The sequence below is a fragment of the Ranitomeya imitator genome, chromosome 10 (assembly GCF_032444005.1).
Source record: "Ranitomeya imitator isolate aRanImi1 chromosome 10, aRanImi1.pri, whole genome shotgun sequence".
Classification (NCBI taxonomy): Eukaryota; Metazoa; Chordata; class Amphibia; order Anura; family Dendrobatidae; genus Ranitomeya; species Ranitomeya imitator.
The window spans coordinates 51,826,358-51,853,395 of NC_091291.1; the positions used below are offsets into that span (position 1 = coordinate 51,826,358).

Below are 27,038 nucleotides of genomic sequence, written 5' to 3' on the forward strand. Positions count from 1 at the left end.
TGTCCCAGAGTTATCTCAAAAGTGCCACTTGTCAGAATTGTAACATTTGGCCTGGTCAGGAAGGTAAAAGCAGGCTTGGGGGTGAGGGAGTTAAGGATTCTCTTGTGTTGTCCCCTCTCACTCATCTCACCCTTAATTCTCCCACCTGTCTTTAAACTCTCGATTATCAGAACAATTCCTATGTATACTAGGATATGGACCCTTGGGGATTCTTTTTTTTTTTTTTTTTGAGGGGTTCTGGGTGATTACACTTCCATTCGAGCAAAGAATGAGACTGTTGGCTTCCTGAAAGTAGAGGTCTCTGATCTCATACAGGTCCTTCTCAAAAAATTAGCATATAGTGTTAAATTTCATTATTTACCATAATGTAATGATTACAATTAAACTTTCATATATTATAGATTCATTATCCACCAACTGAAATTTGTCAGGTCTTTTGTTGTTTTAATACTGATGATTTTGGCATACAACTCCTGATAACCCAAAAAACCTGTCTCAATAAATTAGCATATCAAGAAAAGGTTCTCTAAACGACCTATTACCCTAATCTTCTGAATCAACTAATTAACTCTAAACACATGCAAAAGATACCTGAGGCTTTTATAAACTCCCTGCCTGGTTCATTACTCAAAACCCCCATCATGGGTAAGACTAGCGACCTGACAGATGTCAAGAAGGCCATCATTGACACCCTCAAGCAAGAGGGTAAGACCCAGAAAGAAATGTCTCAACAAATAGGCTGTTCCCAGAGTGCTGTATCAAGGCACCTCAATGGTAAGTCTGTTGGAAGGAAACAATGTGGCAGAAAACGCTGTACAACGAGAAGAGGAGACCGGACCCTGAGGAAGATTGTGGAGAAGGACCGATTCCAGACCTTGGGGAACCTGAGGAAGCAGTGGACTGAGTCTGGTGTGGAAACATCCAGAGCCACCGTGCACAGGCGTGTGCAGTAAATGGGCTACAGGTGCCGAAATGGGCTACAGAGAAGCAGCACTGGACTGTTGCTAAGTGGTCCCAAGTACTTTTTTCTGATGAAAGCAAATTTTGCATGTCATTCGGAAATCAAGGTGCCAGAGTCTGGAGGAAGACTGGGGAGAAGGAAATGCCAAAATGCCTGAAGTCCAGTGTCAAGTACCCACAGTCAGTGATGGTGTGGGGTGCCATGTCAGCTGCTGGTGTTGGTCCACTGTGTTTCATCAAGGGCAGGGTCAATGCAGCTAGCTATCAGGAGATTTTGGAGCACTTTATGCTTCCATCGGCTGAAATGCTTTATGGAGATGAAGATTTCATTTTTCAGCACGACCTGGCACCTGCTCACAGTGCCAAAACCACTGGTAAATGGTTTACTGACCATGGTATTACTGTGCTCAATTGGCCTGCCAACTCTCCTGACCTGAACCCCATAGAGAATCTGTGGGATATTGTGAAGAGAAAGTTGAGAGACGCAAGACCCAACACTCTGGATGAGCTTAAGGCCGCTATTGAAGCATCCTGGGCCTCCATAACATCTCAGCAGTGTCACAGGCTGATTGCCTCCATGCCACGCCGCATTGAAGCAGTCATTTCTGCCAAAGGATTCCCGACCAAGTATTGAGTACATAACTGAACATTATTATTTGATGGTTTTTTTGTTTGTTATTAAAAAACACTTTTATTTGATTGGATGGGTGAAATATGCTAATTTATTGAGACAGGTTTTTTGGGTTATCAGGAGTTGTATGCCAAAATCATCAGTATTAAAACAATAAAAGACCTGACAAATTTCAGTTGGTGGATAATGAATCTATAATATATGAAAGTTTAATTGTAATCATTACATTATGGTAAATAATGAAATTTAACACTATATGCTAATTTTTTGAGAAGGACCTGTATATGATCCCTTTTTGATCAGTATGTCCAGAAAACTAAGCTTGTTGTTCGGCTTCAAATGTAAAGCACAGACCTTTGTTCTTTACGACTCAGAATTTGAAATTGCTACTACATTATATGAAGAACCTTCGTACCGTGGCTTGTTGCCGAGAACGTGAGAGAGCCTTGAATAAGAGAATTTCAAAGAGCGTCTCAGTATCGTTGCCCAAATCAGACCAAGTGACAAATGTGAGATTCAATTTTGCTTACATTCCATATTGGCTGATAAATTTTAAGTAATGACACTGCAGATGTGTTTTTTTTTTTTACTTTAAAAATTAAGTGTCCATAAAACACATCACAGAAAAAATTCTCACAATGGCTGTGAAAGTACCATGTAGTGTAGTAACTGTGGTAAAACATGTATTACAATTTAATCCAGTTTTTAAATTGGGATTTATAGTATGCAGCAGACCTGCCTGTTACTTGTTTGCCACGTTAACGTGTCTTCTTGTTCTGGTGTCATTTCCAAATTGTTTGGAGGTTTGCTTTGTTCTACAGGAGCTTCCTGCTGCATGGGTGTCTCTTGCAGGGAATATGCAATCCTTTCGGCATTCGAAAAGTCTTCTACCTGCTTTTTTTGAAGCATGGGTTTGTCTTGCTTTCTTTGGCTGGAATGTGTCTTAACGTTTTTTTGTACATCTGATGACATTAGCATGGATTGCTCAGTGCCAGGCACACATGGATCATCCGTTTTCGTAGGATCAATTGTAGATGGAGAAATAGTTGCTTCTACTTGTGAAGTTTTTTCAATGGTGTTTTTGGTTTGAACATCTCTTCCATTGGATAGTTCCTCTTGTTCATATTTGTTTCTGTTTCGGGAGATGCTTTTCTGTTTTGAAGGTGGCTCTTCTACTGGGACAAGGCCAGATTTGGTTTTGCGATTGACTCTAGTAGGTAATGCTGGATAGTCTGATAGGCTGCAATTATTTTCAGTATGGAAGGTTACGCTGGGTTGTAAAGAGGGAGCTGTTGCTTGCCGATGTGTTCCTATTACATTCATGGAGTTGTGTGACTGCAAACGTTTATGCTCCGTGTTCTCTACCTGAGGAACCAATGATTTATGAGGTTCGGTGTCCGGTAATAACGTACTTGCATTAGCACCCGATAGTATTTGCTGCAAGTGTTCTGGACCATTTAATGTGCTGTTGTGAGATGGTGTCTTTTGCTCATTATGAGAATCAAGATTATTAGACAAATTCATTGCACTCTCTTTATCAGGGTCATGAACCTTTTGTTCCATCACAAATGAAAAACCTGATGAGTGTAAAATGATTTGAGGTAAACTGTAATCCTCCGATGCATTCTGTGAGAGACCATTTTTGGTGGTTAGCCCAGAGACCAAATTGAGATCATCACTGAAGGACAACTGTGCAGCCTCTTCCAGTTTATCATTCTGTGATTGTAAGGAATCGGCAGAATGTTGGCCTAATGCAACTTCCCTTGGTGGCAAGTCTCCTTTAGTAAGGAAAACAGTACGTTTTAGTGCAGCATCTAAAAAAAAAAAAAGAAAAAAAGAGAATTTTAATAAACAGGACAACTTCTCTAGATTCAGTGCTTTCGTTAACACATCCAATGTTCAGGTAGATATTATTGCAAATATAAACACTACATTTGAAGTTTTGTTGGATAAACTTAATGTAGAGAATAATTTCAGCACTTCCTCATACTGAGACATGGGGAAAAACATGTTGGAGACAAATTTAACACTTGTCACGAACACCAAACAGTAGGTACAAAAACACTGTGGATAAAATAAGTATTTGATACACTGCTGTTTTTTTTGCAACTTTTCCCACCTACAAAGAATGGAGAGGTCTGTAATTTTTATGATGGGTACAATTCAACTGTACTATTAGCTAATAAAAGTAGTTCCTGCTTTTTCCACTACTAATGGTGTGCTGCCTCCGTTTTTTGGATTCCTACAATTCAACTGTGAGACTATCTAAAAATAAAATTCCAGAAAATAACTGTGATTTTTACATAATTAGCATTTTATTGTGTGAAATAAGTACTTGATACTGTAGAAAAACAGAATTTGATATTAAAAACAAAGTTTTCTGTACCAGATATTAGAGGTCAGATGTTTCCTGTAGTTCTTGACTAAAGGTACCGTCACACTTAGCGACGCTGCAGCAATACCGACAACGATCCGGATCGCTGCAGCGTTGCTGTTTGGTCGCTGGAGAGCTGTCACACAGACCGCTCTCCAGCAACCAACGATCCCGAGGTCCCCGGTAACCAGGGTAAACATCGGGTAACTAAGCGCAGGGCCGCGCTTAGTAACCCGATGTTTACCCTGGTTACCAGCGTAAAAAAACAAACAGTACATACTTACATTCAGCTGTCTGTCCCTTGCCGTCTGGTTCCTGCACTGACTGCTGGCCGTAAAGTGAAAGTGAAAGCACAGCACAGCAGTGAGTCACACAGCGGTGACTCACCGCTGTGGCTGTGCTCTGCTTTCACTTTACAGCCAGCAGTCAGTGCAGGAACCAGACGGCAAGGGACAGACAGCTGAATGTAAGTATGTACTGTTTGTTTTTTTACGCTGGTAACCAGGGTAAACATCGGGTTACTAAGCGCGGCCCTGCGCTTAGTTACCCGATGTTTACCCTGGTTACCAGTGAAGACATCGCTGAATCTGTGTCACACACGCCGATTCAGCGATGTCTGCGGGGAGTCCAGCGATGAAATAAAGTTCTGGACTTTCTTCCCCGACCAGCGACAGCACAGCAGGGGCCTGATCGTTGCTGCCTGTCACACTGGACGATATCGCTAGCGAGGATGCTGCAACGTCACGGATCGCTAGCGATATCGTCTAGTGTGACGGTACCTTAAGTTTGCATACACTGCAGCAGGGATTTTGGCCCACTCCTCCATACAGATCTTTCAGGTTTTGGGGCTGTCTCTTGACCTGTATTTCAGGTCATGGTCATGCTGTAAGACTCATCCATGATCCATTTTTAATGCTCTTACTGAGGAAAGGAGGTTGTTGGCCAAAATATCGTAATGCATGACCCCATCACTCCTCCCTTCAATACGGTGATGTCATTCTGTCCCCTCTGCATAAAAACACCCCCAGAGTAAGTATTCTCCATCATGCTTCATGGTTAGGATGGTGTTCTTGGGGTTGTACTCATCCATCTTCCTCCAAACACGACGAGGAGTTGATGACAAAAAGTCCTGTTTTGGTTTCACCTGGCCACATGACCTTCTCCCATGCTTCATTTGGATCATCCAGATGGTCATTTGTGAACTTCAAATGGGCCTCGACATGTGCTGGCGTGAGCAGGAGGACCTGGCGTGCCCTGTAGTATGTTAATCCATGATGGCGTAGTGGGTTACTAATGTTAGAGACTTTGATCCCAGCTCTCTTCAGGTCATTGACCAGATTGTCACATGTAGGTCTGGGCTGATTCCTGACCTTTCTCAGAATCCTTCTTAGGCCAGTTTCATACTGCAGATTCATCTGTGCTAGCTGTGACTGAGTCTCAGATGCTGCAGCCCGCGTCTCCGTCACTGAATGACGGCACATCGCTAGCGCATGCTGATTATGGCATGCATTGGCGATGCGCCCGATAATAGGGGTTAATGGCAGCGTTAACGGACTGCGTTACACCGTGTTATGCCGCAGTGTAACGCAGTCCGTCTGACTGCCATAACGCAGTGTGACCCCAGCCTTACCACATGAAGCGAGATATTATATGGAGCCCGAGACCGAGGAAGATTGACAATCATCTTGTGTTTTTTCAATTTTCTAATAATTGTTCCAACAGTTGTTTCCTTCTCACCAAGCTGCTTGCCCATTGTCCTGTAGCCCATCCCAGCCTTGTGGAGGTCTACAATTTTGTCCCTTGTGTCCTTAAGACAGCTCTTTGGTCTTGGACATGGAGAGGTTGGAGAGTGATTCATTGTGTTTTATAAAAGGTAACCAGTTCAAACAGGTGCAATTAATTCAGGCAATGAGTGCAGCGTACGAGGGCTTCTGAAAGAAAAACTCAGGTCTGAGAGCCATAATCCTTGTTGGTAGGTAATCAAATACTTTTTCATGCAATAAAATGCAATTTACTTATTTAAAAATCATACAATGGCTTTTCTGGTTTTTATTTTTAGATCGTTTCGCACAGTTGAAGTGTACCTACAATAAAAATTACAGATCTCTCCATTCTTAGGTGGGAAAACTTGCAACAATTGGCAGTGTATCAAGTACTTGTTTTCTCCACTGTAGGTGCAAAGCTTAGTTTTAAGTCTTAATGTAGTCCAAATTAAAATGATCAATTTTCATACTGGCTATCTTAGATGATAGATGAGCTTACTTAAAAAAAAAAATGAAATAAATGAAGTTTGTTGCCCCAAAAACTCAAATTAAAGCACTTACCGTATTTTAAGGGGCTACATTCTCTATATGATTTGTGCAGATTTTGCTAACTTCATAAATATTTAATATAAAATATTACACATGTAAATGAGGGGACCTCAGAGCTCCCTTGGTGTGGTCAGACTTGGTCCAGTATTGCACTCCCTCAATTTCAATCCTCCTCTCTTGTTGTTTGACCGCGCTCTTTGGGGCTCTGCATGATTTCAATACTCGTTCCCTTAGCACGGTTGGCGCTGATACGCATGCTCCAACCCCTCTTCCGTCTGCATTATCCGCTCACTGAACACAGGATTACACAGTAGTGGGAGGCTGCTGCTGGCTGGAGACGGAGATACACCTGCTTTGACAGTGCAGGGGTCGAGCATGCGCACGCACAGCGTCGGTATATGCATACTCGTATCACTCACTCCTGCCAGCATTGGCGGCGCTCTACTGGGTGTGGGTAAGTGGCAACACAGCACACCTTTACTAAAACGGGTTTGAATCCCCAGGACAGCACATAGGAGTAACTGTACTATAGAAAAATTTAAGCAGGTGTGGAAAAAAAACCCTGCAAAAGTAGAATCAATTGATAATTTGAAATGTATATTTTCAACAAACTGGAGAGAATTAATAAATGAGAATCTAAATCATATCAATATTTCATGTGTCAACAGAACTGAGTTAAAGATCCACATAGAGAATAAATGAAAGTGGCACTCACCCTGATGTTGCTGGATGATGATGTCCTTTAAAAACAAATGGACAAACGGCTGGTAGCAGTTAGGGTGCGGGAAGGAGGAAAGGGTCCCTTTCCTCCTTCCCGCACCCTAACTGCAATCAGCCGCCTCTCCTCTCCATGTTTGTCAATTTGTTTTTCTGAATAAAGGACATCATTATCCAGCAACATCGGGGTGAGTGCCACTTTCATTTATTCTCTATGTGGATCATTATGATATATCTCATGGTTGAGCACCACCCATTAGCTGCTATCCTGGTTTTCGTGCCGCACATGTCCTGAATTGAATCCTGCGTGAAGAAGTGAATTGTTTGCCTCTTAGCCGCCTTAGTGCCTTCCCACTTCTGGCCTCTTTGTATTGCAAGAACTGAGTTAAAGCCTTAATTCTTCTGGGTACACTTGAACATGGTTAAAAAAAATAAACTAAATCTGTATAAAGGTTGTTCCAAGTATCTTGGAGGACTCTTGTGCAAATCCTTCTCTCTTCATATAACAGACTGACTCAATGATGTTAAGGTAAAGACTGTTTGGCCCTGTCATCATTTTCATGGCTTAATGTTTGGGGTCATTGTCATGTCGCAAAATTTGGAGCCAATAAGACACCACCGATTTAATATGATGGATAAGTATTGGTCTGTATTTCTCCGCATTTGGGAGGTCAAGAAATGGGCAACGTCGTAGACTGTAGACGAAGTGGTTGGACTGGACAAGGAAACTGCAGCAAACTAAAGGCATATCATGCTTCCCTTCAAAATCTCATGACCAGCAGTGATATCATCTCATAGGTGTAGCCAAGTCGCACTGGTTGCTGCCAGCTATCTACAAGTTCGGAGAAGTCTGGCCAGAAGTGACCTTTATGGAAGATTTATAGCCAAAAACTAACTTCAACAAGGCAAAGTGAAAAGCACCTACTGCACCCCAATTCCTAGGTTTTTGTGCACAGTTGAGTCAGTCAAAAATATTACAAAATTTCTGAGAGCAGTACAATAAGTAGTGTCCGATGGCAACAGTGTGGCATGGTGGAGGGTCCTTGCACGTTTAGGGTTGCATTTCAGCAAATGGAGTTGTGCATTTGGTCAACATTAATGCTGCTCTCCTATCCTGAGAAATACAGGCCAATAATTTACCCATCATTCAGAATCATCAGGGAGGCATGTGATTGGCTTCAAATTTATTCTGCAGGAGGACAACCAGCCAATGTAAATAAGAACGATCTTCAAGATAAAGGCAAACAAGGAGTCCTAGAAGTGATATGGCTCCAAAGATCCATGACTTCAACATCAAGTCTGTGTGAGATTACATGAAGAGACAGAAGGATTTACATAAGTGACACGTACAGAAGATCTGTGGTTAGTTCTCCAAGATGTTTGGAACAACCTCCCTTCTTTGTACCAAAGAACTTGTGCGGTTTTGAAGGGACTCTTGTACGCACTTTTGAAGACCAAAGGTGGTCACACCAAATAGTTGTGCAATTTTTTTTTTTATTTGGTTCGCATTTTACTGATAAACTTAAACACTATTTTGGAAATTATTCTTACTGTGCAGTGTTTTTGCACAGTATTATGTAAAGAGTTTTTTTTTTTTTTTTTTTTTTCATGCCAAACCAAGTGAAATCGGTCTTCCAGGGATGAATTTTTTTTGTTATAGGGCTGTAGTCCCCCATATGAATGGAAAAGTGGTTAAACTTGAGTTTTGGGAATGACAGACTCCTACTATACTGTAAGTGTCAACTTTCTTGCCCAGGAATAAATAGTAGTGGTGATATTCTATGAAATATGTATTTAATATAAGTATATCTATATATTACGGGGACAGGAGTTGCTGCTCTTAAGATACTATGGAGGGAGAAGCTTGAGGCATTCTGCTGCATGTTCACCTGACAGTTACATTCAAGGGCATCAGTCCGCAAGATTAACTCTTAGGCTGTCTATACGATCATGTAGGTCATAGCTGAATAAACTGACACCTGTGATTCGATGTCTTAGGCTATGTGCACACGATGCAGATTTAGTGCGGATCCGCAGTAGATTTTTCCGTGCAGAAACGCTGCAGATCCGCACTGTGATTTACAGTACAAGGTAAATCAATGGGTAAAAAAAAACTCTGCAGAAATGCTGCCAATTTAAAAGTGCATGTCACTACTTTTGTGTGGTTCTGCAGCGTTTCTGCACCCTTCCATTCTAGAAATATGCAGTGGGAAAAACCGCAGAAAATCCGCATCAATTCCGCACAAAATCAGCATAAAAACCGTGGCAAATCCGCAGCTGCAGATTCTGCCAGGAGATGCGGATTTTGTGCAGAAAATTCTGCACCCCATTCCCTACGTGTGCACATAGCCTTATTCCTGAGAATTTTTTTTTTATATGTAAAGGAGCTGTTGGGGTATGTGCACACGTATTCTTGTCCACTGCGGATTTTTCCGCAGCAGATTTGATAAATCTGCAGGGCAAAAAAGCTGTGTTTTTGCTGCAGATTTACAGCGGTTTTCACTGCGGTTTTCTATAGGAGTAGCTGTAAAACCGCTGTGGAATCTGCAGAAAGAAGTGACATGCTGCGGAATGTAAACCGCTGCATTTCCGCGTTTTTTTTCCGCAGCATGTGCACAGAGTTTTTGGTTTCCCATAGGTTTATTGTAAACTCATGGGAAACTGCTGCGGACCCGCAGCTGCAGAAACGCTGCGGATCCGCAGCGTGTGCACATACCCTTAAGATCTAGTGCCCAGACATAGATCTCCCCTGAGAATCTACCTACAGAGCTTATTTTAACCCCTTACCAACCGCCGATAAGGGGCCTTATTCCCTCATTGGCGTTTTAAAAACGTCCACTCTATTCCAGCAAATTTTGCATTCAAAAATTTTGTGCTCAAACAGCGTCTTTCCTCCACATACGGGCTATCAGTGTGCTCAGGAGAAATTGCGCAAACTTGGGGTCCATTTTCTCTTGGTACCCTGAAGAAGAAAATAAAATTGGGTCTAAAAGTAAATTTTTTTTCTATTCACCCTCCACGACAGCAGGGGTGATATGGTGCTGTCGGAGGGTTCCCAGAAATCGAATTACGATTTCAAAACAGCTGACATGTCCCAGCTTTGATGCAGGCTCACCACCGGAGCCCACATCAAAGCAGGGGATCTGCCATCGGACGTACTATTCCATCCAATGGCAGAGAGGGGTTAAAAAAATAAATAAATTAAAAAAAAAAAGCTGGTCAACTTTTTTAACCCTTCGATCTTTCTAACCCTTCTAACAAAAAAGCTTCAAAAATTGTGCTGATGTAGACACGTGGGAAATGTTTAACTATTTTGGTATAGAAAAATAGGAGACAAAAAAGCGCAAATAGGGTCTTATCCCCAGGATTGCTTCTAATCAATTGTGGGAGAACTGCTCACCTGGTGGTACACAGTACAGGCGTGTAGTTTGTCAGCTGCTGCAGATCCACAGGTCGGCGCTGCGACCACCCGAACACCTTACAATTATATCTGGATCCATTATTTGTCGCAGCAGCGCGGATTTAATCCACATTTCATCTAGTTTAACTATTTTGGGTGATATAACTAATTCAAGGGCATAAATATTCAAAATTTGAAATTTTTTGCCAAACTCCCCCCGCCCCCTCTCCACAAAGTCATATAGAAAAGTTTCCACAATCATGAAGGACCTTATGTCACAAAAAAAAAAAAAAAACACCTCTGAATCATTGGGATTTGTTGAAGCGTTCCAGAGTTACTATCACAAAGTGATACTGGTAAACACAAAAATTGGCTTGGTCACTAAGGGATTAAGTAAAATGGGACATTAAAAATTATGAGACATGCAGATCAGGAGCCCGTCAAGAGTATTGCGGTCTCTGGGGAGCGCAGAGGAAGCAGGTAGGTCAGATGGGATGAAAGGTCCACCACAGCTCCAGACGTGTGCCTCCGATGGAGGATGGGTGCAGTAGTAGAATGAAAAAAATGGTCAGAGGACACAGGTAGATTAGATGATTCCACAACGCGTTTCGACGGTAACAAAGTCTTCATCAGCTGGAGATTGTGTGGAATCCTCTAATCTACTTGTGTCCTTGAGTTCCTAGCGCTCCTCTGACCGTTTTTTTTGCATTCTACTATGTAGATCAGGAGAGCAGACTGTCAGTAATTACATGTCTCACGTTGGTAACTCCTCCTTTCAGATAAAAAGATCTCCCTGAGAATCTGCATCCAGAGATTAATCTCCGGCCCATAGATCTTAAAAGCTCATTTAGATATTTAGAAAAATGTGGATTTATAACAAGGTATCCTTTGATTCAGCTTCCTATGACTTGCGTGCCAGTACACATGACTTAAGAGGGAATCTGTCAATAGGAGCCCTGTTAAGTTTTTATATACTGTAACTAAAAATAAAATTTAATATTTAAAGTAAAATAAAATGTAGTAATGTGAGGCTGTGTGCCCACGTTGCATTTTTTTGCCGCAGCGGAAACGCCTAAACGCTACAACTCATTCCCATGCAATCCTATGGCATTCTGCAGTTCCTGCGCCCATGCTATGGATTTTCCCGCTGCATTGAAATGCTCACTTTACGCATGTGGCTATGCCCACCATGCGTAAAGTGAGCGCTTCATGTACGGATTGTACCCAGGATCTGGAGGAGAGGAGACTCTCCTCCAGGCCCTGGGTACAATATTCCCGTAAAAAAAAAAAGTATATACTTAACTTCTGATGGCCCCCGGAGTCCTCCCGTCTCTGCGGTGCACGCAGCAGCTTCCTTTCCCAGGGATGCATTGTGCGAATTACCTGAGATGACGTCACAAAGGTCCTTCGCGCAAAGCAACCCTGGGAACGGAACGTACCGGGAGCGCCGCTGAGGAGATCGGGGACAGTCAGAAGGTGAGAATGACCATATTTTTTTTATTTCTGTTATTTTTAACATTCTATCTTATGTTGCACAGGCAGCATCAATAGTGCTTGACAAGTGTGACCAACTTTTTTACTATGTCAATCACTTTTCCAAGCGATGCTTCAAATCGCTTGGAAAACGCAAGCTAAAAATGCATCAAACGCTTGTGTTCAGCGGGGAAAACTGATGCGAATTCTGCATGCGTTTTACCCGCGGCAGGGAGTTGCGGAAATGCTGCGGACATTTTCGCAGCATTTCTGCACTGTGGGTACATAGCCTAAGTATTATTTTTAGTCAATTCCCAAATTGAGCCTTTAACAATTCAGACTTCTACAAAAAAAAATTTATACGCCGTTTATATATGTCTGTACATGATCATCGATTCATTTAATATGGAGGTGGAGCTCAATGCAACTATCAAAATTGACCTCCAATTATGGTGCCTGAGGGATCTCCATTCCGGTTTCATCCACTTTTTAAACCAGTTCCTCTCACCCTGGAGGGAAATCCTTCACAGGTTCTCACCCCCTTATAAGCAAAGTACATTCAGTAAACTCCCCTCCAATACAAAGGCTACTTAGTGGACATATGGGCCACCTTTGGGGTATACACTTTTTCATAGGCTGTGAATTTCCGAGAATTACCTTGATCTCCTTTGGCAGGCGTGCTTGGATTCCTTCTTGCAGATCCTGGATACACAACCATTTGCACCCCTAGACCTTCTGTTTTCACAACATCCTTCAGTTCCACCAAGAGATGTTTCAATGTGACGGAACCCCTGAATTTGAGGGGCTGTCGAAACATTGTTAGATACAGTTTTTGAAGTTGGAAAACTGAAAGGCCACCATCATACTGACTCAGTAGCTGCTCAATGTTTTGTTTGATGACGGAGCCTGGCTGTATTGAAGGTCTATGTTCTGCACCAGAAGGCTGAGGGACATTGGAAAATTGAGGGACGTTGGATGAATTAACCCCAGGGTTTACTACAAATCTTACATTATTTGGAGGAAATTGTTGTCCACCGTGATTGAATTGGTTCATGTTGAGATTACTTTTGCAGGCAGATGCATATGACACATTTGGTTTGGTGCCAGCGTGGGCAACCATTGGCATACAGTTGGTATAAAATGGGCTGCCGTTTACAATAGTGCCAGGAGTTGGCGGCAAACCTGCTTTTTTATTCTGTATAGCCGAACAGACATTTGGGAAACGTGTTGGTATTTTTGTGCCTGTTTTTAGTTTTAAAAATGTGGAATTTTGTGATTTGGTCTTAGAAACTTTTTTTGTCTTTGCAGCCCCTGTTGCAGTGGCGGCATTTACTGCTGGGGCTGCGGGTACAGGCTTAGCGGTCGGAGGTTTTTGGTTAGCAGGAAATCTATGGCTTTTTGCAGTATTTCCATGTGATGATGACCCAGGTTGGGGGCTGTCTGTATGCTTTACTGCAGGACTGTGGGGTTGAGTAGTTTGACAGTATTGAGGTTTTATAGTTTCTTTAGACTTTTTGCCTGTTGCCAGTTTAGTGCTCTTCACCTGTTGAGAAAAAAAACATTTTTAAGTTTACACACAATATATAGAGTCCAAAAAAATGGCATGAGAAATGATGATAAAGTGGTCTTTCTGTGCACCAGCTGACCCTTCTGATGGAGCTTCTGGCCACAGAGCCCATAGGTTTCACATAACAGGAGGTAAAACTGTAGAATGACTTTAATCCAACCTATCGCTATAACGGAAAGATAACAAGTAAATCCATTGCGCCACACAATGGCTCCTTGCTCCTTTAGTCCACTATGTCAAATGTTCACTTCAAAGAAAAGGGGTTTGAAGGCACCAGAAAAATAATTAAAACTTCACACTGAAATATATATAAAAAAAAACTTTAACTCTCAGGGCCAAGTTGACTTAAGGAGACTTGTAAAGGGATCCTTTGTCATGTGGCAAGGGCATTTAAATGAATGTTACTTCCAATAGGTGGCGCTAGACTATCTTCAGAGAGGCAGAGGGTATTTTCACATGTAATTATAGTAAACCTCAATGTGCACTGCAGTGGCTACTGTGGTCCCGTTAAATTGCTTGTTACCATTGCTTTATTATTAAATGGAATCTGTCAGCAGGTTTGTGCTATGTAATATGACAACAGCGTGATGAGGGGCAGATGCCTTGATTCTAGCGATGTATCAAGAAGTTTACTGGGTGCAGAAGTTGATAGCATCACTGTTTTCTCTGCTGCAGAGCTCTGAATGCTGAGCTCTGTATAACCCCGCCCACACCACTGATTGGCTGTTTTCTGTCCATATACAGTAAGCTGCCAATCAGTGCTGGGTAAGTGGATACACTGAGCAGATGACTACAAGGCACCTAGTCCTAGATTCCATAGTAAAAACCTCATGACAGATTCCATATAAATTGGGAAACGACTAGTCGGGACATTCAGTGTTCACTCCCTGTAGAGGACATCAATGACAGCTTGATCTTGTGGTAGCCAATAGACTTCTACTGGCTGTGGATTAACGAAACCAAAAGGGGAGAAGAATGAATGTGGTAAACAAAAATGCCTTCATTTCTACTCCTCCTTAAGCGGCTTTTTGCCAACGACATTTAGAGCTGAACTTTAATGCCTTGTTTCAGATGTAATGTTATCCCTATCTGTAAGCAGTCCCATGTCAGCCGTCCATGTACCCCATTCTTGTTTCTGTGGTCTAGTACTTACCTTTACTGCTTTCTGCTGGAACAGTGGTGTAGGTTGTGCTTGGCCAGTTTTCTTAGCAGGACCTATCGACATGATTTGAATTAATTATTTGGGTTTGTTTTGCAAACAATTTTTCATCTTTTGTGTTATGTAATAAGGGAACAATTGTCAGTCATCGCAAATCTGCAATGTAATTTGTTGTATGACAATATCTGAAGCCAAACCGTAAAAAATCATCATGGCAGACGCTCAATAGTCTGGACTGAGACATTTTATTTGAGAACTGCAGCGTCCAAGGCTAAAACTGCTTTAATACAAAGTTAAGGAGCAACTGTTAGGGTGGTGTTTATAGAAAACCTTATTTGCACTAGTCCCAAACTGTGCAGTTATGCTGGAAATGACAATACATAAGAGTTCACATCTTTACTTTCTCTCAACAGTGGTGTAATTTGAGGCTTGTGGACCCCATTGCAAAATTTCTAATAAGGCTCCTAACTACTAAATGCCTTTTTAACCCCTTAATGACCGCCCATACGTCTTTTAACTGACCTGAGATATAAGAGAATAGTATCCCCATACAGGTGACAATCCAGCATCTGTTGGTTGTACACTATAGCTGACAACTTGCTGTATCACCCACGATCAGTATTTGCACCATCTAAATCTGTTTAACCCCTTAGATGCTGCTGTCAATAGTGACTACATGATTATAAATGGTTAACAGAGTGTGGGGGCTTCTTCTTTGTCACAATTGGTGCCCTCAGATCATGATTTTGTTGTCCTGATGTTTGCGATGGCAATTCATGACCAAATAGCGGCCTTAGAGTCTGACGGCTGTAGTAATCTGTTTAGAAGTCAGTAACTTCATTTAAACTTACATTTAGGTGGTAAAAATACACATTTTCATTTGTCATACCACTTTGCATTAATTCCTGTAAAGCACCTGAAGGGTTAATAAACTACCTGACAGCAGTTTTCAATATGTTTAGGGGTGCTGTTTTTAAAATGGTATCACGTTTGTGGGTTTCCCAATATGAGACCCCTAAAGTCACTTCAAACATGGATAAGTCCCTAAAAAAAAAAAAAAATTTTGTAAATTTCTTTGAAAAAATGAAAAATTGCTGCTACATTTTTAAACCTCCTAAAATGCTAAAAAAATAAAAGAACATTTTACAAATGGTGCTGATGTAAAGCCGACATGTGGGAAATGTTATTTATTAATGGTTTGCTGTTGTATGACTATCTGGATTAAAGGGATAATCATTCAAATTTAGAAAATTGCTAATTTTTTAACATTTTTCTCAAATTTTTGATATTTTTTATAAATAAACACAAAAAATGTTGAACAAAATTTACCATTATCATAAAGTATAATGTGTCACGAAAAAACAATCTCAAAATCACTGGGATTTGTTGAAGCGTTGCAGAGTTATTACCACATAAAGTGACACTGGTCAGATTTCAAAAATTTGGCTCTGTCACTAAGGGGTTAAAAAGGATCTTTAACCCATTTTAGCATTTTAAACTTGTTTAGATCTGCAGCTACCATTTCAGTTTAATTTTAACTCCTCTCTATTGTGGAGCCATTATCTTGTAAAAATTTAGGTGGCAATTTTATTTGAATCCCAAGGAATGTCTTTAGGGGTGAGTACTTCTTTACCTACATGATGATAAGCAGTCGGCATCATGCAGGGAAGAAAAGAACACATCCTCCTCTTCTCACTGGCCTCTAAGGCTACTGTGTAGATACATCAGATCTGCATTAGGTATCATTACAAACACTTCCAGATCTCCTATCATGGCAGTCAGGGTGGGGGAGGGTGAGTGCTCACATCAGTGCGAGAAGAGATCTTTGGTGGATAAGATTCTCTTTAATGGTCTACAAGGACAAAGGGTACCTTTTTGGACCCCAAGCCCTGTATATAACTGATTTCCCTGCACCCACCATATCTACATCTCTGACTACTTTATTTTTTTTGTTTTACAAAACAGTAGATAATACAGACCTGTAATGGCAATGCCTACCTGGGGATGGTCTGGATGTAGGTAAAGGTACAGTTGGTTGTTCGGGGACCTGCTCTTTTGCTTGAGGTAGTGTGTTCACATTGGAGACCACTACATGATGTCTTGAGGGAGATTTGCATCTTATCATCGGTTGTTTATTTATAGTCTTTACCTCAACCAAATCGTTCATGTCATTTAATAAAGCCCTCATTGAGGAGTAGCCATAATTTGACAAGTTAAGATAGTAACCATGAACCTGACGAAAAAGTCCACCAAATTCTTCAAAAGAAACTCCTTCTGTTTTGCCATGAACAACAACGAAAATCTCTGACTTCAGAATCTCATCCATGTCTCAGTTTAGGAAACGCTGTAAAGAAGAAAAGTTATGTCAAATGTTTTATAAAAAAAAAAAAGCAGTTGAAATACCAAAGGGAACCTGTCAGCAAATAAACACTACTTACCTGCAGACAGTTATAACCTGCAGGTAAATAGTTAAGACTGCCAAACATGTCAAAATGTTAAGAGAAGCTGCAGGGAGAAAATGAAGTTATATGCTCCTTATGGCTGCTTGCTTTCAGTCATCAGGACGGTTCGGGAAGGTGTATGTTGCCGCTTATCATACAGTCGGCACCTTGTAACTGTCCCCACCATGCCTAGACTGACAGCCTGACCTGCACACAAACACTGCAGTCCAGGCAATTATTACTGTGCGCTCCGTATGTAGCGACATGTGATTGTAGCCTCTCCCTCCACTGCAGCAATGACAGAAAATAAGCAGCTGCAGGGAAGATATAATTTCACTTTCTCCCTGCAACTAAACTTCCAGTTAGATGGCTGAACATGTTTGCAATGTTATTAACTTGCAGATTGTCGCACAGACAGAGGTATTTTTTTTCTTAGCTGACAGGCTTCCTTTATGGATCCAGGATGCACAGAACTGTATTTGCGGTTTTATTATCTATGTGTTTCGAAGTGGACTGCTTCTTCAGAAGATAAACACACCCTGGACCATCTTGTTTTGCAGGCTATGCACAACTACAGAGAAAACAACTCATTTGCCAATTCCATTATGTCACATTTAAGCCTAATAATATTGTAATTGTATTTTTTTTGTTACGATCCTAATGTTATGTGCACACTGTCTTGTTAGAAACCAGCATGGCTGTGGGACACAGTTGGCATCTGCTTGTAACAAGTGACTGCGGTGTTTAACCCCTTTACCCCCAAGGGTGGTTTGCACGTTAATGACCAGGCCAATTTTTACAATTCTGACCACTGTCCCTTTATGAGGTTATAACTCCGAAACGCTTCAACGGATCCTGGTGATTCTGACATTGTTTTCTCGTGACATATTGTACTTCATGATAGTGGTAAAATTTCTTTGATAGTACCTGCGTTTATTTGTGAAAAAAACGGAAATTTGGCGAAAATTTTGAAAATTTCGCAATTTTCAAACTTTGAATTTTTATGCAATTAAATCACAGAGATATGTCACACAAAATACTTAATAAGTAACATTTCCCACATGTCTCCTTTACATCGGCATAATTTTGGAACCAATTTTTTTTTTTGTTAGGGAGTTATAAGGGTTAAAAGTTGACCAGCAATTTCTCATTTTTACAACACCATTTTTTTTTAGGGACCACGTCTCATTTGAAGTCATTTTGAGGGGTCTATATGATAGAAAATGCCCAAGTGTGACACCATTCTAAAAACTGCACCCCTCAAGGTTCTCAAAACCACATTCAAGAAGTTTATTAACCCTTCAGGTGTTTAATAGGAATTTTTGGAATGTTTAAATAAAAATGAACATTTAACTTTTTTACACAAAAAATTTACTTCAGCTCCAATTTGTTTTATTTTACCAAGGGTAACAGGAGAAATTGGACCCAAAAAGTTGTTGTCCAATTTGTCCTGAGTACGCTGATACCCCATATGTGGCAGTAAACCACTGTTTGGGCGCATGGGAGAGCTCGGAAGGGAAGGAGCGCTATTTGACTTTTCAATGCAAAATTGACAGGAATTGAGATGGGACGCCATGTTGCGTTTGGAGAGCCACTGATGTGCCTAAACATTGAAACCCCCCACAAGTGACACCATTTTGGAAAGTAGACCCCCTAAGGAACTTATCTGGATGTGTGGTGAGCACTTTGACCCACCAAGTGCTTCACAGAAGTTTATAATGCAGAACCGTAAAAATAAAAAATCATATTTTTTCACAAAAATTATATTTTTGCCCCCAATTTTTTATTTTTCCAAGGGTAAGAGAAGAAATTGGACCTCAAAAGTTGTTGTCCAATTTGTCCTGAGTACGCTGATACCCCATATGTGGCAGTAAACCACTGTTTGGGCGCATGGGAGAGCTCGGAAGGGAAGGAGCGCAGTTTGACTTTTCAATGCAAAATTGACAGAAATTGAGATGGGACGCCATGTTGCGTTTGGAGAGCCACTGATGTGCCTAAACATTGAAACCCCCCACAAGTGACACCATTTTGGAAAGTAGACCCCCTAAGGAACTTATCTAGAGGTGTGGTGAGCACTTTGACCCACCAAGTGCTTCACAGAAGTTTATAATGCAGAACCGTAAAAATAAAAAATCATATTTTTTCACAAAAATTATATTTTTGCCCCCAATTTTTTATTTTTCCAAGGGTAAGAGAAGAAATTGGACCTCAAAAGTTGTTGTCCAATTTGTCCCGAGTACGCTGATACCCCATATGTGGCAGTAAACCACTGTTTGGGCGCATGGGAGAGCTCGGAAGGGAAGGAGCGCCGTTTGACTTTTCAATGCAAAATTGACAGGAATTGAGATGGGACGCCATGTTGCGTTTGGAGAGCCACTGATGTGCCTAAACATTGAAACCCCCCACAAGTGACACCATTTTGGAAAGTAGACCCCCTAAGGAACTTATCTGGATGTGTGGTGAGCACTTTGACCCACCAAGGGCTTCACAGAAGTTTATAATGCAGAGCCATAAAAATAAAACAAAATTTTTTTCCCACAAAAATTATTTTTTAGCCCCCAGTTTTGTATTCTCCCTAGGGTAACAGGAGAAATTGGACCCCAAAAGTTGTTGTCCAATTTGTCCTGAGTAAGCTGATACCCCATATGTGGGGGGGAACCACCGTTTGGGCGCATGGGAGGGTTCGGAAGGGAAGGAGCGCCATTTGGAATGCAGACTTAGATGGAATGGTCTGCAGGCGTCACATTGCGTTTGCAGAGCCCCTAATGTACCTAAACAGTAGAAACCCCCCACAAGTGACACCATTTTGGAAAGTAGACCCCCTAAGGAACTCATCTTGATGTGTTGTGAGAGCTTTGAACCCCCAAGTATTTCACTACAGTTTATAACGCAGAGCCATGCAAATAAAAAATATTTTTTTTCCACAAAAATTAGATTTTAGCCCCCAGTTTTGTATTTTTTCCAAGGTTAGCAGGAGAAATTGGACCCTAAATGTTGTTGTCCAATTTGTCCTGAGTACGCTGATACCCGATATGTGGGGGGGAACCACCGTTTGGGCGCATGGGAGGGCTCGGAAGGGAAGGAGCATCATTTGGAATGCAGACTTAGATGGATTGGTCTGCAGGCGTCACATTGCGTTTGCAGAGCCCCTAATGTACCTAAACAGTAGAAACCCCCCACAAGTGACCCCATATTGGAAACTAGACCCCTCAATGAACTTATCTAGATGTGTTGTGAGAACTTTGAACCCCCAAGTGTTTCACTACAGTTTATAACGCAGAGCCGTGAAAATAAAAAATCTTTTTGTTTTCCCACAAAAATTATTTTTTAGCCCCCAGTTTTGTATTTTCCCAAGGGTAACAGGAGAAATTGGTCCACAAAAGTTGTTGTCCAATTTGTCCTGAGTACGCTGATACCCCATATGTTGGGGTAAACCCCTGTTTGGGCACACAGGAGAGCTCGGAAGGGAAGGAGCACTGTTTTACTTTTTCAACGCAGAATTGGCTGGAATTGAGATCGGACGCCATGTCGTGTTTGGAGAGCCCCTGATGTGCCGAAACAGTGGAAACCCCCCAATTATAACTGAAACCCTAATCTAAACACACCCCTAACCCTAATTCCAACGGTAACCCTAACCACACCTCTAACCCTGACACACCACTAACCCTAATCCCAACCCTATTCCCAACTGTAAATGTAATCTAAACCCTAACCCTAACTTTAGCCCCAACCCTAACTGTAGCCCCAACCCTAACCCTAACCCTAGCCCTAACCCTAGCCCTAACCCTAGCCCTAGCCCTAACCCTAGCCCTAACCCTAGCCCTAACCCTAACCGGAAAATGGAAATAAATACATTTTTTTTTATTTTTCCCTAACTAAGGGGGTGATGAAGGGGGGTTTGATTTACTTTTATAGCGGGTTTTTTAGCGGATTTTTATGATTGGCAGCCGTCACACACTGAAAGACCCTTTTTATTGCAAAAAATATTTTTTGCAATACCACATTTTGAAAGCTATAATTTTTCCATATTTTGGTCCACAGAGTCATGTGAGGTCTTGTTTTTTGCGGGACGAGTTGACGTTTTTATTGAAAACATTTTTGGGCACGTGACATTTTTTTATCGCTTTTTATTCCGATTTTTGTGAGGAAGAATGACCAAAAGCCAGCTATTCATGAATTTCTATTGGGGGAGGCGTTTATACCGTTCCGCGTTTGGTAAAATTGATAAATCAGTTTTATTCTTCGGGTCAGTACGATTACAGCGATACCTCATTTATATCATTTTTTTATGGTTTAGTGCTTTTATACGATAAAAACTATTTTACAGAAAAAATAATTATTTTTGCATCGCTTTATTCTCAGGACTATAACTTTTTTATTTTTTTGCTGATGATGCTGTATGGCGGCTCTTTTTTTGCGGGACAATATGACGCTTTCAGCGGTACCATGGTTATTTATATCTGTCCTTTTGATCGCGTGTTATTCCACTTTTTGTTCGGCGGTATGATAATAAAGCGTTGTTTTTTGCCTCGTTTTTTTTTTTTTTTCTTACGGTGTTTACTGAAGGGGTTAACTAGTGGGACAGTTTTATAGGTCGGGTCGTTACGGACGCGGCGATACTAAATATGTGTACTTTTATTGGTTTTTTTTTTTTATTTAGATGAAGAAATGTATTTATGGGAATAATATTTTTTTTTTTTTTTTCATTATTTTGGAATATTTTTTTTTATTTTTTTTACACATTTGGAAAATTTTTTTTTTACTTTTTTACTTTGTCCCAGGGGGGGACATCACAGATCAGTGATCTGACAGTTTGCACAGCACTCTGTCAGATCACTGATCTGACATGCAGCGCTGCAGCCTTCACAGTGCCTGCTCTAAGCAGGCTCTGTGAAGCCACCTCCCTCCCTGCAGGACCCGGATCCGCGGCCATCTTGGATCCGGGGCTCGAGCAGGGAGGGAGGTGAGGAGACCCTCGCAGCAACGCGATCACATCGCGTTGCTGCGGGGGGCTCAGGGAAGCCCGCAGGGAGCCCCCTCCCTGCGCGGTGCTTCCCTGCACCGCCGGCACATCACGATCATCTTTGATCGCGGTGTGCCAGGGGTTAATGTGCCGGGGGCGGTCCGTGACCGCTCCTGGCACATAGTGCCGGATGTCAGCTGCGATAAGCAGCTGACACCCGGCCGCGATCGGCCGCGCTCCCCCCGTGAGCGCGGCCGATCGGCTATGACGTACTATCCCGTCCAGGGTCAGATAAGCCCAGGGCACCTCGACGGGATAGTACGTCTAAGGTCACAGAGGGGTTAAAGGGAACCTGTTGCCAATTTTTCATGTCTGAACCAAGACCAGCACCTTACTCAAATTTTTTTTTTTTGCCTATGTATCACATGACATTTTTCTAGCATTTGATTGGTGCTATATTGTATATATACCGGATATGTCATTTAGCAGATCAGCTGTGATAAAGACCGCTTGGTCGAAACGCGTCGCTCGCCTTACTATGTGTATGATGCCGTCCCAGGAGTTGTCTCCTCATTTTAATATGTTGGATTAAACTTTTATATTTTATTTGGAAGCTGGATCATCTTTTCGTTTTTTGGATATTCTTCACGTCACGTCAGGACGGAGATCCGTGCTTCCTGCATTTCCTCGGTGTGCTGGCTCCTTGCCTTTTGACCTTACTCAGCGCCTGTGCTGCATTTCATAAAAGGGTGTATAAAAACACCTGATCCCCTGTATACATCCCAAAAACCTTCTGAAATACTCCCGTGTTCTATGTAAATTGTGCTGGTCTGATAGGCATCCTTGCTAAGCAGTCAGAGCCTTCCGGATGCTGATTGCAGTCATCTTGCTATGATCGACATGGTTGATGCCTCCTGCGTCATCCACCTAGCCGGGCGAAATCGCGCGCCTGTGCGGTTACCAGGAGGCATTTTTCAGGTAGTATGAACTGATTTGCACCAACTCACTTAGTCCTTGGCTCGGTCTCTTGCTGAAGAATAGGTTGGCTGCAAACGACTGCCTGGAGACGACATATACTCCTGTTTTCAATTTTTGACTAACAAAATTATAAATTTGCACTCACAAAAGTAGACTTTCTGACTTTATGAAGAGATCCTATTTTGTTGGTCAGCAAAAGAATGAGTACAATGTTCCTTCCATCTCACAAAGGCAACTAAAGCAGCCACATTGACTCAAAAGCTGATTTATATGGTTAAGTCCCTGGACTATATGATCAGGAGGTCTAAAAGGTGTAACCCATCTGAACGTAGCCTTTCCAACTGCACCCAAAAATAGGCCTTTAGGCTGTGAGCACACAATGCGGAATTTGTGCGGATCCGCAGCGGATTTTTCCGCGCAGAAACGCTGCAATTCCGCACAGTGATTTACAGTACAATGTAATTCAATAGGGAAAAAAAAAAGCTGTGCTAATTGGTGCAGAAAAATCTGCACTGAATCCGCTGCGGATTGAAAAGAAGTGCATGTCACTTCTTTTGTGTGGAGCAGCAGCGTTTCTTCACCCTTCCATTATCTAAATCCGCAGTGGTAAAAACCGCACAAAATCTGTGGCAAATCTGCACCTGCGGTTTCTGCCAGGAGATGCGGATTTTGTGCGGAAAATTCTGCACCCCAATCCACAACGTGTGCACATAGCCTTAGCCCCATATAACGCAAGCTAAACCTCCCCGATATTGCTGGGACCGGCTATATTGGACTCTCCCATCATCCATTAGGGGGGAAAAGATAGGGCATGTTGTATTGAAACACCTGAACCTTTGGTCTTGGCTTGTATCAGTTGGCTACAAGAGTTGTAAAATGTGTTTGGGCACCTTAATGAAGATTTTGCCTGTCTAGTAGTCCATCCTTTAAAAGGAATCTGTCATTTGGTTTATCCTGCCTAAAATAATAAGTATATAAAGTAGTGACCGATATCCAGATTTAATCACAGGGTCCCTTACTGGGAATCTTGCCGTAATTGCCCTACAATCTCACTTTATCAGCTGTAGTGGGAGTCCTGGTCTTAAAGTTATGTTTAAAGTTTGTGAATAAAGAAAACTCTTTTTTTATGGATTCGTTGGAGCTGGACATTCTCTTCTTTTTTGGACTTTATACGCTTGGGCACAGCGGGTCCGTGCTCCCGAAGATTGGTTTATGCATCACGGGTGAGCTGGTTTATATTCCTTGATTGGCATTTGCCAGAGAACGCCAAGATTGGCAGATTCCACATTGTCACCCTGTGCTGCTTCTGCTTTGTGCATGGAGAAGCAGTGCCAGAGCCCTGCAAAATTACCTCCAGCAGGCAACCAACATCCATGTGTCTACTCAAACTGTCAGAAATAGACTCCATGAGGGCCCAATGTCTACAAGTGGCAAATTAGACATTGGCACCCTGTGCTCTTCACAGATGTGAGCAGGTTCAAACTGAGCATATATGACAGTCTGGAGACGCTGTGGAGAACGTTCTGCTGCCTGCAACATCCTCCAGCATGACTGGTTTGGCAGTGGGTCAATAATGGTGTGGGGCATCATTTCTTTGGAGGGCCACACACCCTCCAAGTGCTAGCCAGAGGCAACGTGAGTGCCATTAGGCACCAGGATGAGATCCTTAGACCCATTGTGAGACCATTTGCCGGTGCAGTGGGCCCTGGGTTTTTTCTGAATGCATGACAGTGCTAGCTGTCGTGTGGCTGAACTGTGTCAACAGTTCCTGCATGATGAAGGCATTGATGCTATGGAGTGGCCCGCCTGCTCCCCAGACTTGAATCCATTTGATTCCAATCGAGCACATCTGGAACGTCGGGTCTCGTTCCATCCACCAACGCTGTGTTGCACCACAGACTGTCCAAGAGTTGACTGCTGCTTTAATTCAGGTCTGGGCAGAGATCCATCAGGAGAACATCGACCACCTCATCAGGAGCATGCCGAGGCATTGTAGGGAGGTCATACAGGCACGTGGAGACCACACACACACTGGGCATCATTTCTTTATATTGCTGCATTTCCACTGAAGTTGTATCAGCCTGTAACTTCATTTTTGATTCACATTATTCATTACATAGTGGAATGCGCTGAGAACAATAAAACCTAAAAATGAACAAAGATTTGCAACTGGAATATTTCATTTTGTGAGCCTTTATTTTTTTTTTGTGGGGTGTATGTGTATATTACACACACATTTTTAATCATGTGCTCCATTTTGATGAATCTGGCATAACATCCAGCAGCAAACAGAAGACAAAAGAGAAAGACTTTGAAAAATAAAGTCATGAAGTGAAGCTTAAGGGTACCGTCACACTGAAACGACGCTGCAGCGATACGACAACGATGTCGATCGCTGCAGCGTCGCTGTGTGGTTGCTGGAGAGCTGTCACACAGACAGCTCTCCAGCGACCAACGATCCCGAAGTCCCCTGGTAACCAAGGTAAACATCGGGTTACTAAGCGCAGGGCCGCGCTTAGTAACCCGATGTTTACCCTGGTTACCAGCGTAAACGTAAAAAAAACAAACATTACATACTTACATTCCGTGTCTGTCCTCCGGCGCTGTGCTTCCTGCACTGTCAGCGCCGGTCAGCCGGAAAGCAGAGCAGTGACGTCACCCCTCTGCTTTCTGGCTGGCCGGCGCTGACACAGGATGCAGGAGGAGTGCAGAGAAGCACAGCGCCGGGGACAGACAGCTGAAGGTAAGTATGTAGTGTTTGTTTTTTTAACATTTACGCTGGTAACCAGGGTAAACATTGGGTTACTAAGCGCGGCCCTGCGCTTAGTAACCTGATGTTTACCCTGGTTACCAGTGAAGACATCGCTGGATCGGCGTCACACACACCGATTCAGCGATGTCAGCGGGAGATCGAGCGACGAAATAAAGTTTCAGACGATCTGCTACGACGTACGATTCTCAGCGGGGTCCCTGATCGCAGTAGCGTGTCAGACACAGCGAGATCGTAACGATATCGCTGGAACGTCACGGATCGTGCCGTCCTAGCGATCAAAGTGCCACTGTGTGACGGTACCCTAAAGGTACCTTCACACTATACGATATCGCTAGCAATCCGTGACGTTGCAGCGTCCTCGCTAGCGATATCGTTTAGTTTGACACACAGCAGCGATCAGAATCCTGCTGTGATGTCGTTGGTCGGGGCTAGAGGGCCAGACCTTTCTTTGGTCGCTGGCTCTCCCGCTGACATCGCTGAATCGGCGTGTGTGACACCGATTCAGCGATGTCTTCGCTGGTAACCAGGGTAAACATCGGGTAACTAAGCGCAGGGCCGCGCTTAGTAACCCGATGTTTACCCTGGTTACCATCCCAAAAGTAAAAAAAACAAACAGTACATACTTACCTACCGCTGTCTGTCCTCCAGCGCTGTGCTCTGCACTCCTCCTGTACTGGCTGTGAGCGTCGGTCAGCCGGAAAATAGAGCGGTGACGTCACCGCTCTGCTTTCCGGCCGCTGTGCTCACAGCCAGTACAGGAGGAGTGCAGAGCACAGCGCTGGAGGACAGACAGCGTTAGGTAAGTATGTACTGTTTGTTTTTTTTACTTTTGGGATGGTAACCAGGGTAAACATCGGGTTACTAAGCGTGGCCCTGCGCTTAGTTACCCGATGTTTACCCTGGTTACCTGCATCGTTGGTCGCTGGAGAGCTGTCTGTGTGACAGCTCTCCAGCGACCCGGATCGTTGTCGGTATCGCTGCAGCGTCGCTTAATGTGAAGGGGCCTTAAGAGTGATCTGGGTGCAATGGTTGGAACAAATATCTTTTATTCCAAAGCGTCAGATTAGGTTCTAAAACAGGCAGCAACCAGTCTTCTTTTCTTTCCTTGAAGATAAACCTGTTCAACAATACAGAACTCCTCCTCTGTCTGCTCAGTGATTAAATCATTCCAGCACCCTACTTTTGGCACAGTCTGACTCCTTCCTCAGATGACTGGGAGCCAAAATGTGAGAATAATGCAGGTAATTAGAAAGCTTTGTTCTGACCCTGGCTGGATGATGTACCTGCAGG

The 27,038-nt window shown here is 42.6% G+C and overlaps 1 protein-coding gene across 4 annotated transcripts in view; it reads right to left on the reverse strand.

The window, feature by feature from the left end:
- Positions 1-2,115: 2,115 nt before the first annotated feature.
- The window catches only part of LOC138651957 (uncharacterized), a 36,875-nt gene continuing 11,952 nt past the window's right edge, over positions 2,116-27,038 (reverse strand). For 3 of the 4 annotated variants that reach the window (XM_069742607.1, XM_069742611.1, XM_069742610.1), the window contains 4 exons: positions 16,592-16,937; positions 14,588-14,649; positions 12,525-13,410; positions 2,178-3,405 (listed from right to left, as the gene is read on the reverse strand). In XM_069742607.1, the coding sequence (XP_069598708.1) occupies positions 2,309-3,405; positions 12,525-13,410; positions 14,588-14,649; positions 16,592-16,919 (2,373 nt within the window). In that variant the 5' untranslated portion in view covers positions 16,920-16,937 and the 3' untranslated portion in view covers positions 2,178-2,308. Of the gene's footprint in view, positions 3,406-12,524; positions 13,411-14,587; positions 14,650-16,591; positions 16,938-27,038 lie in introns of all 4 variants that reach the window. The other variant, XM_069742608.1, reaches the window with a different exon arrangement.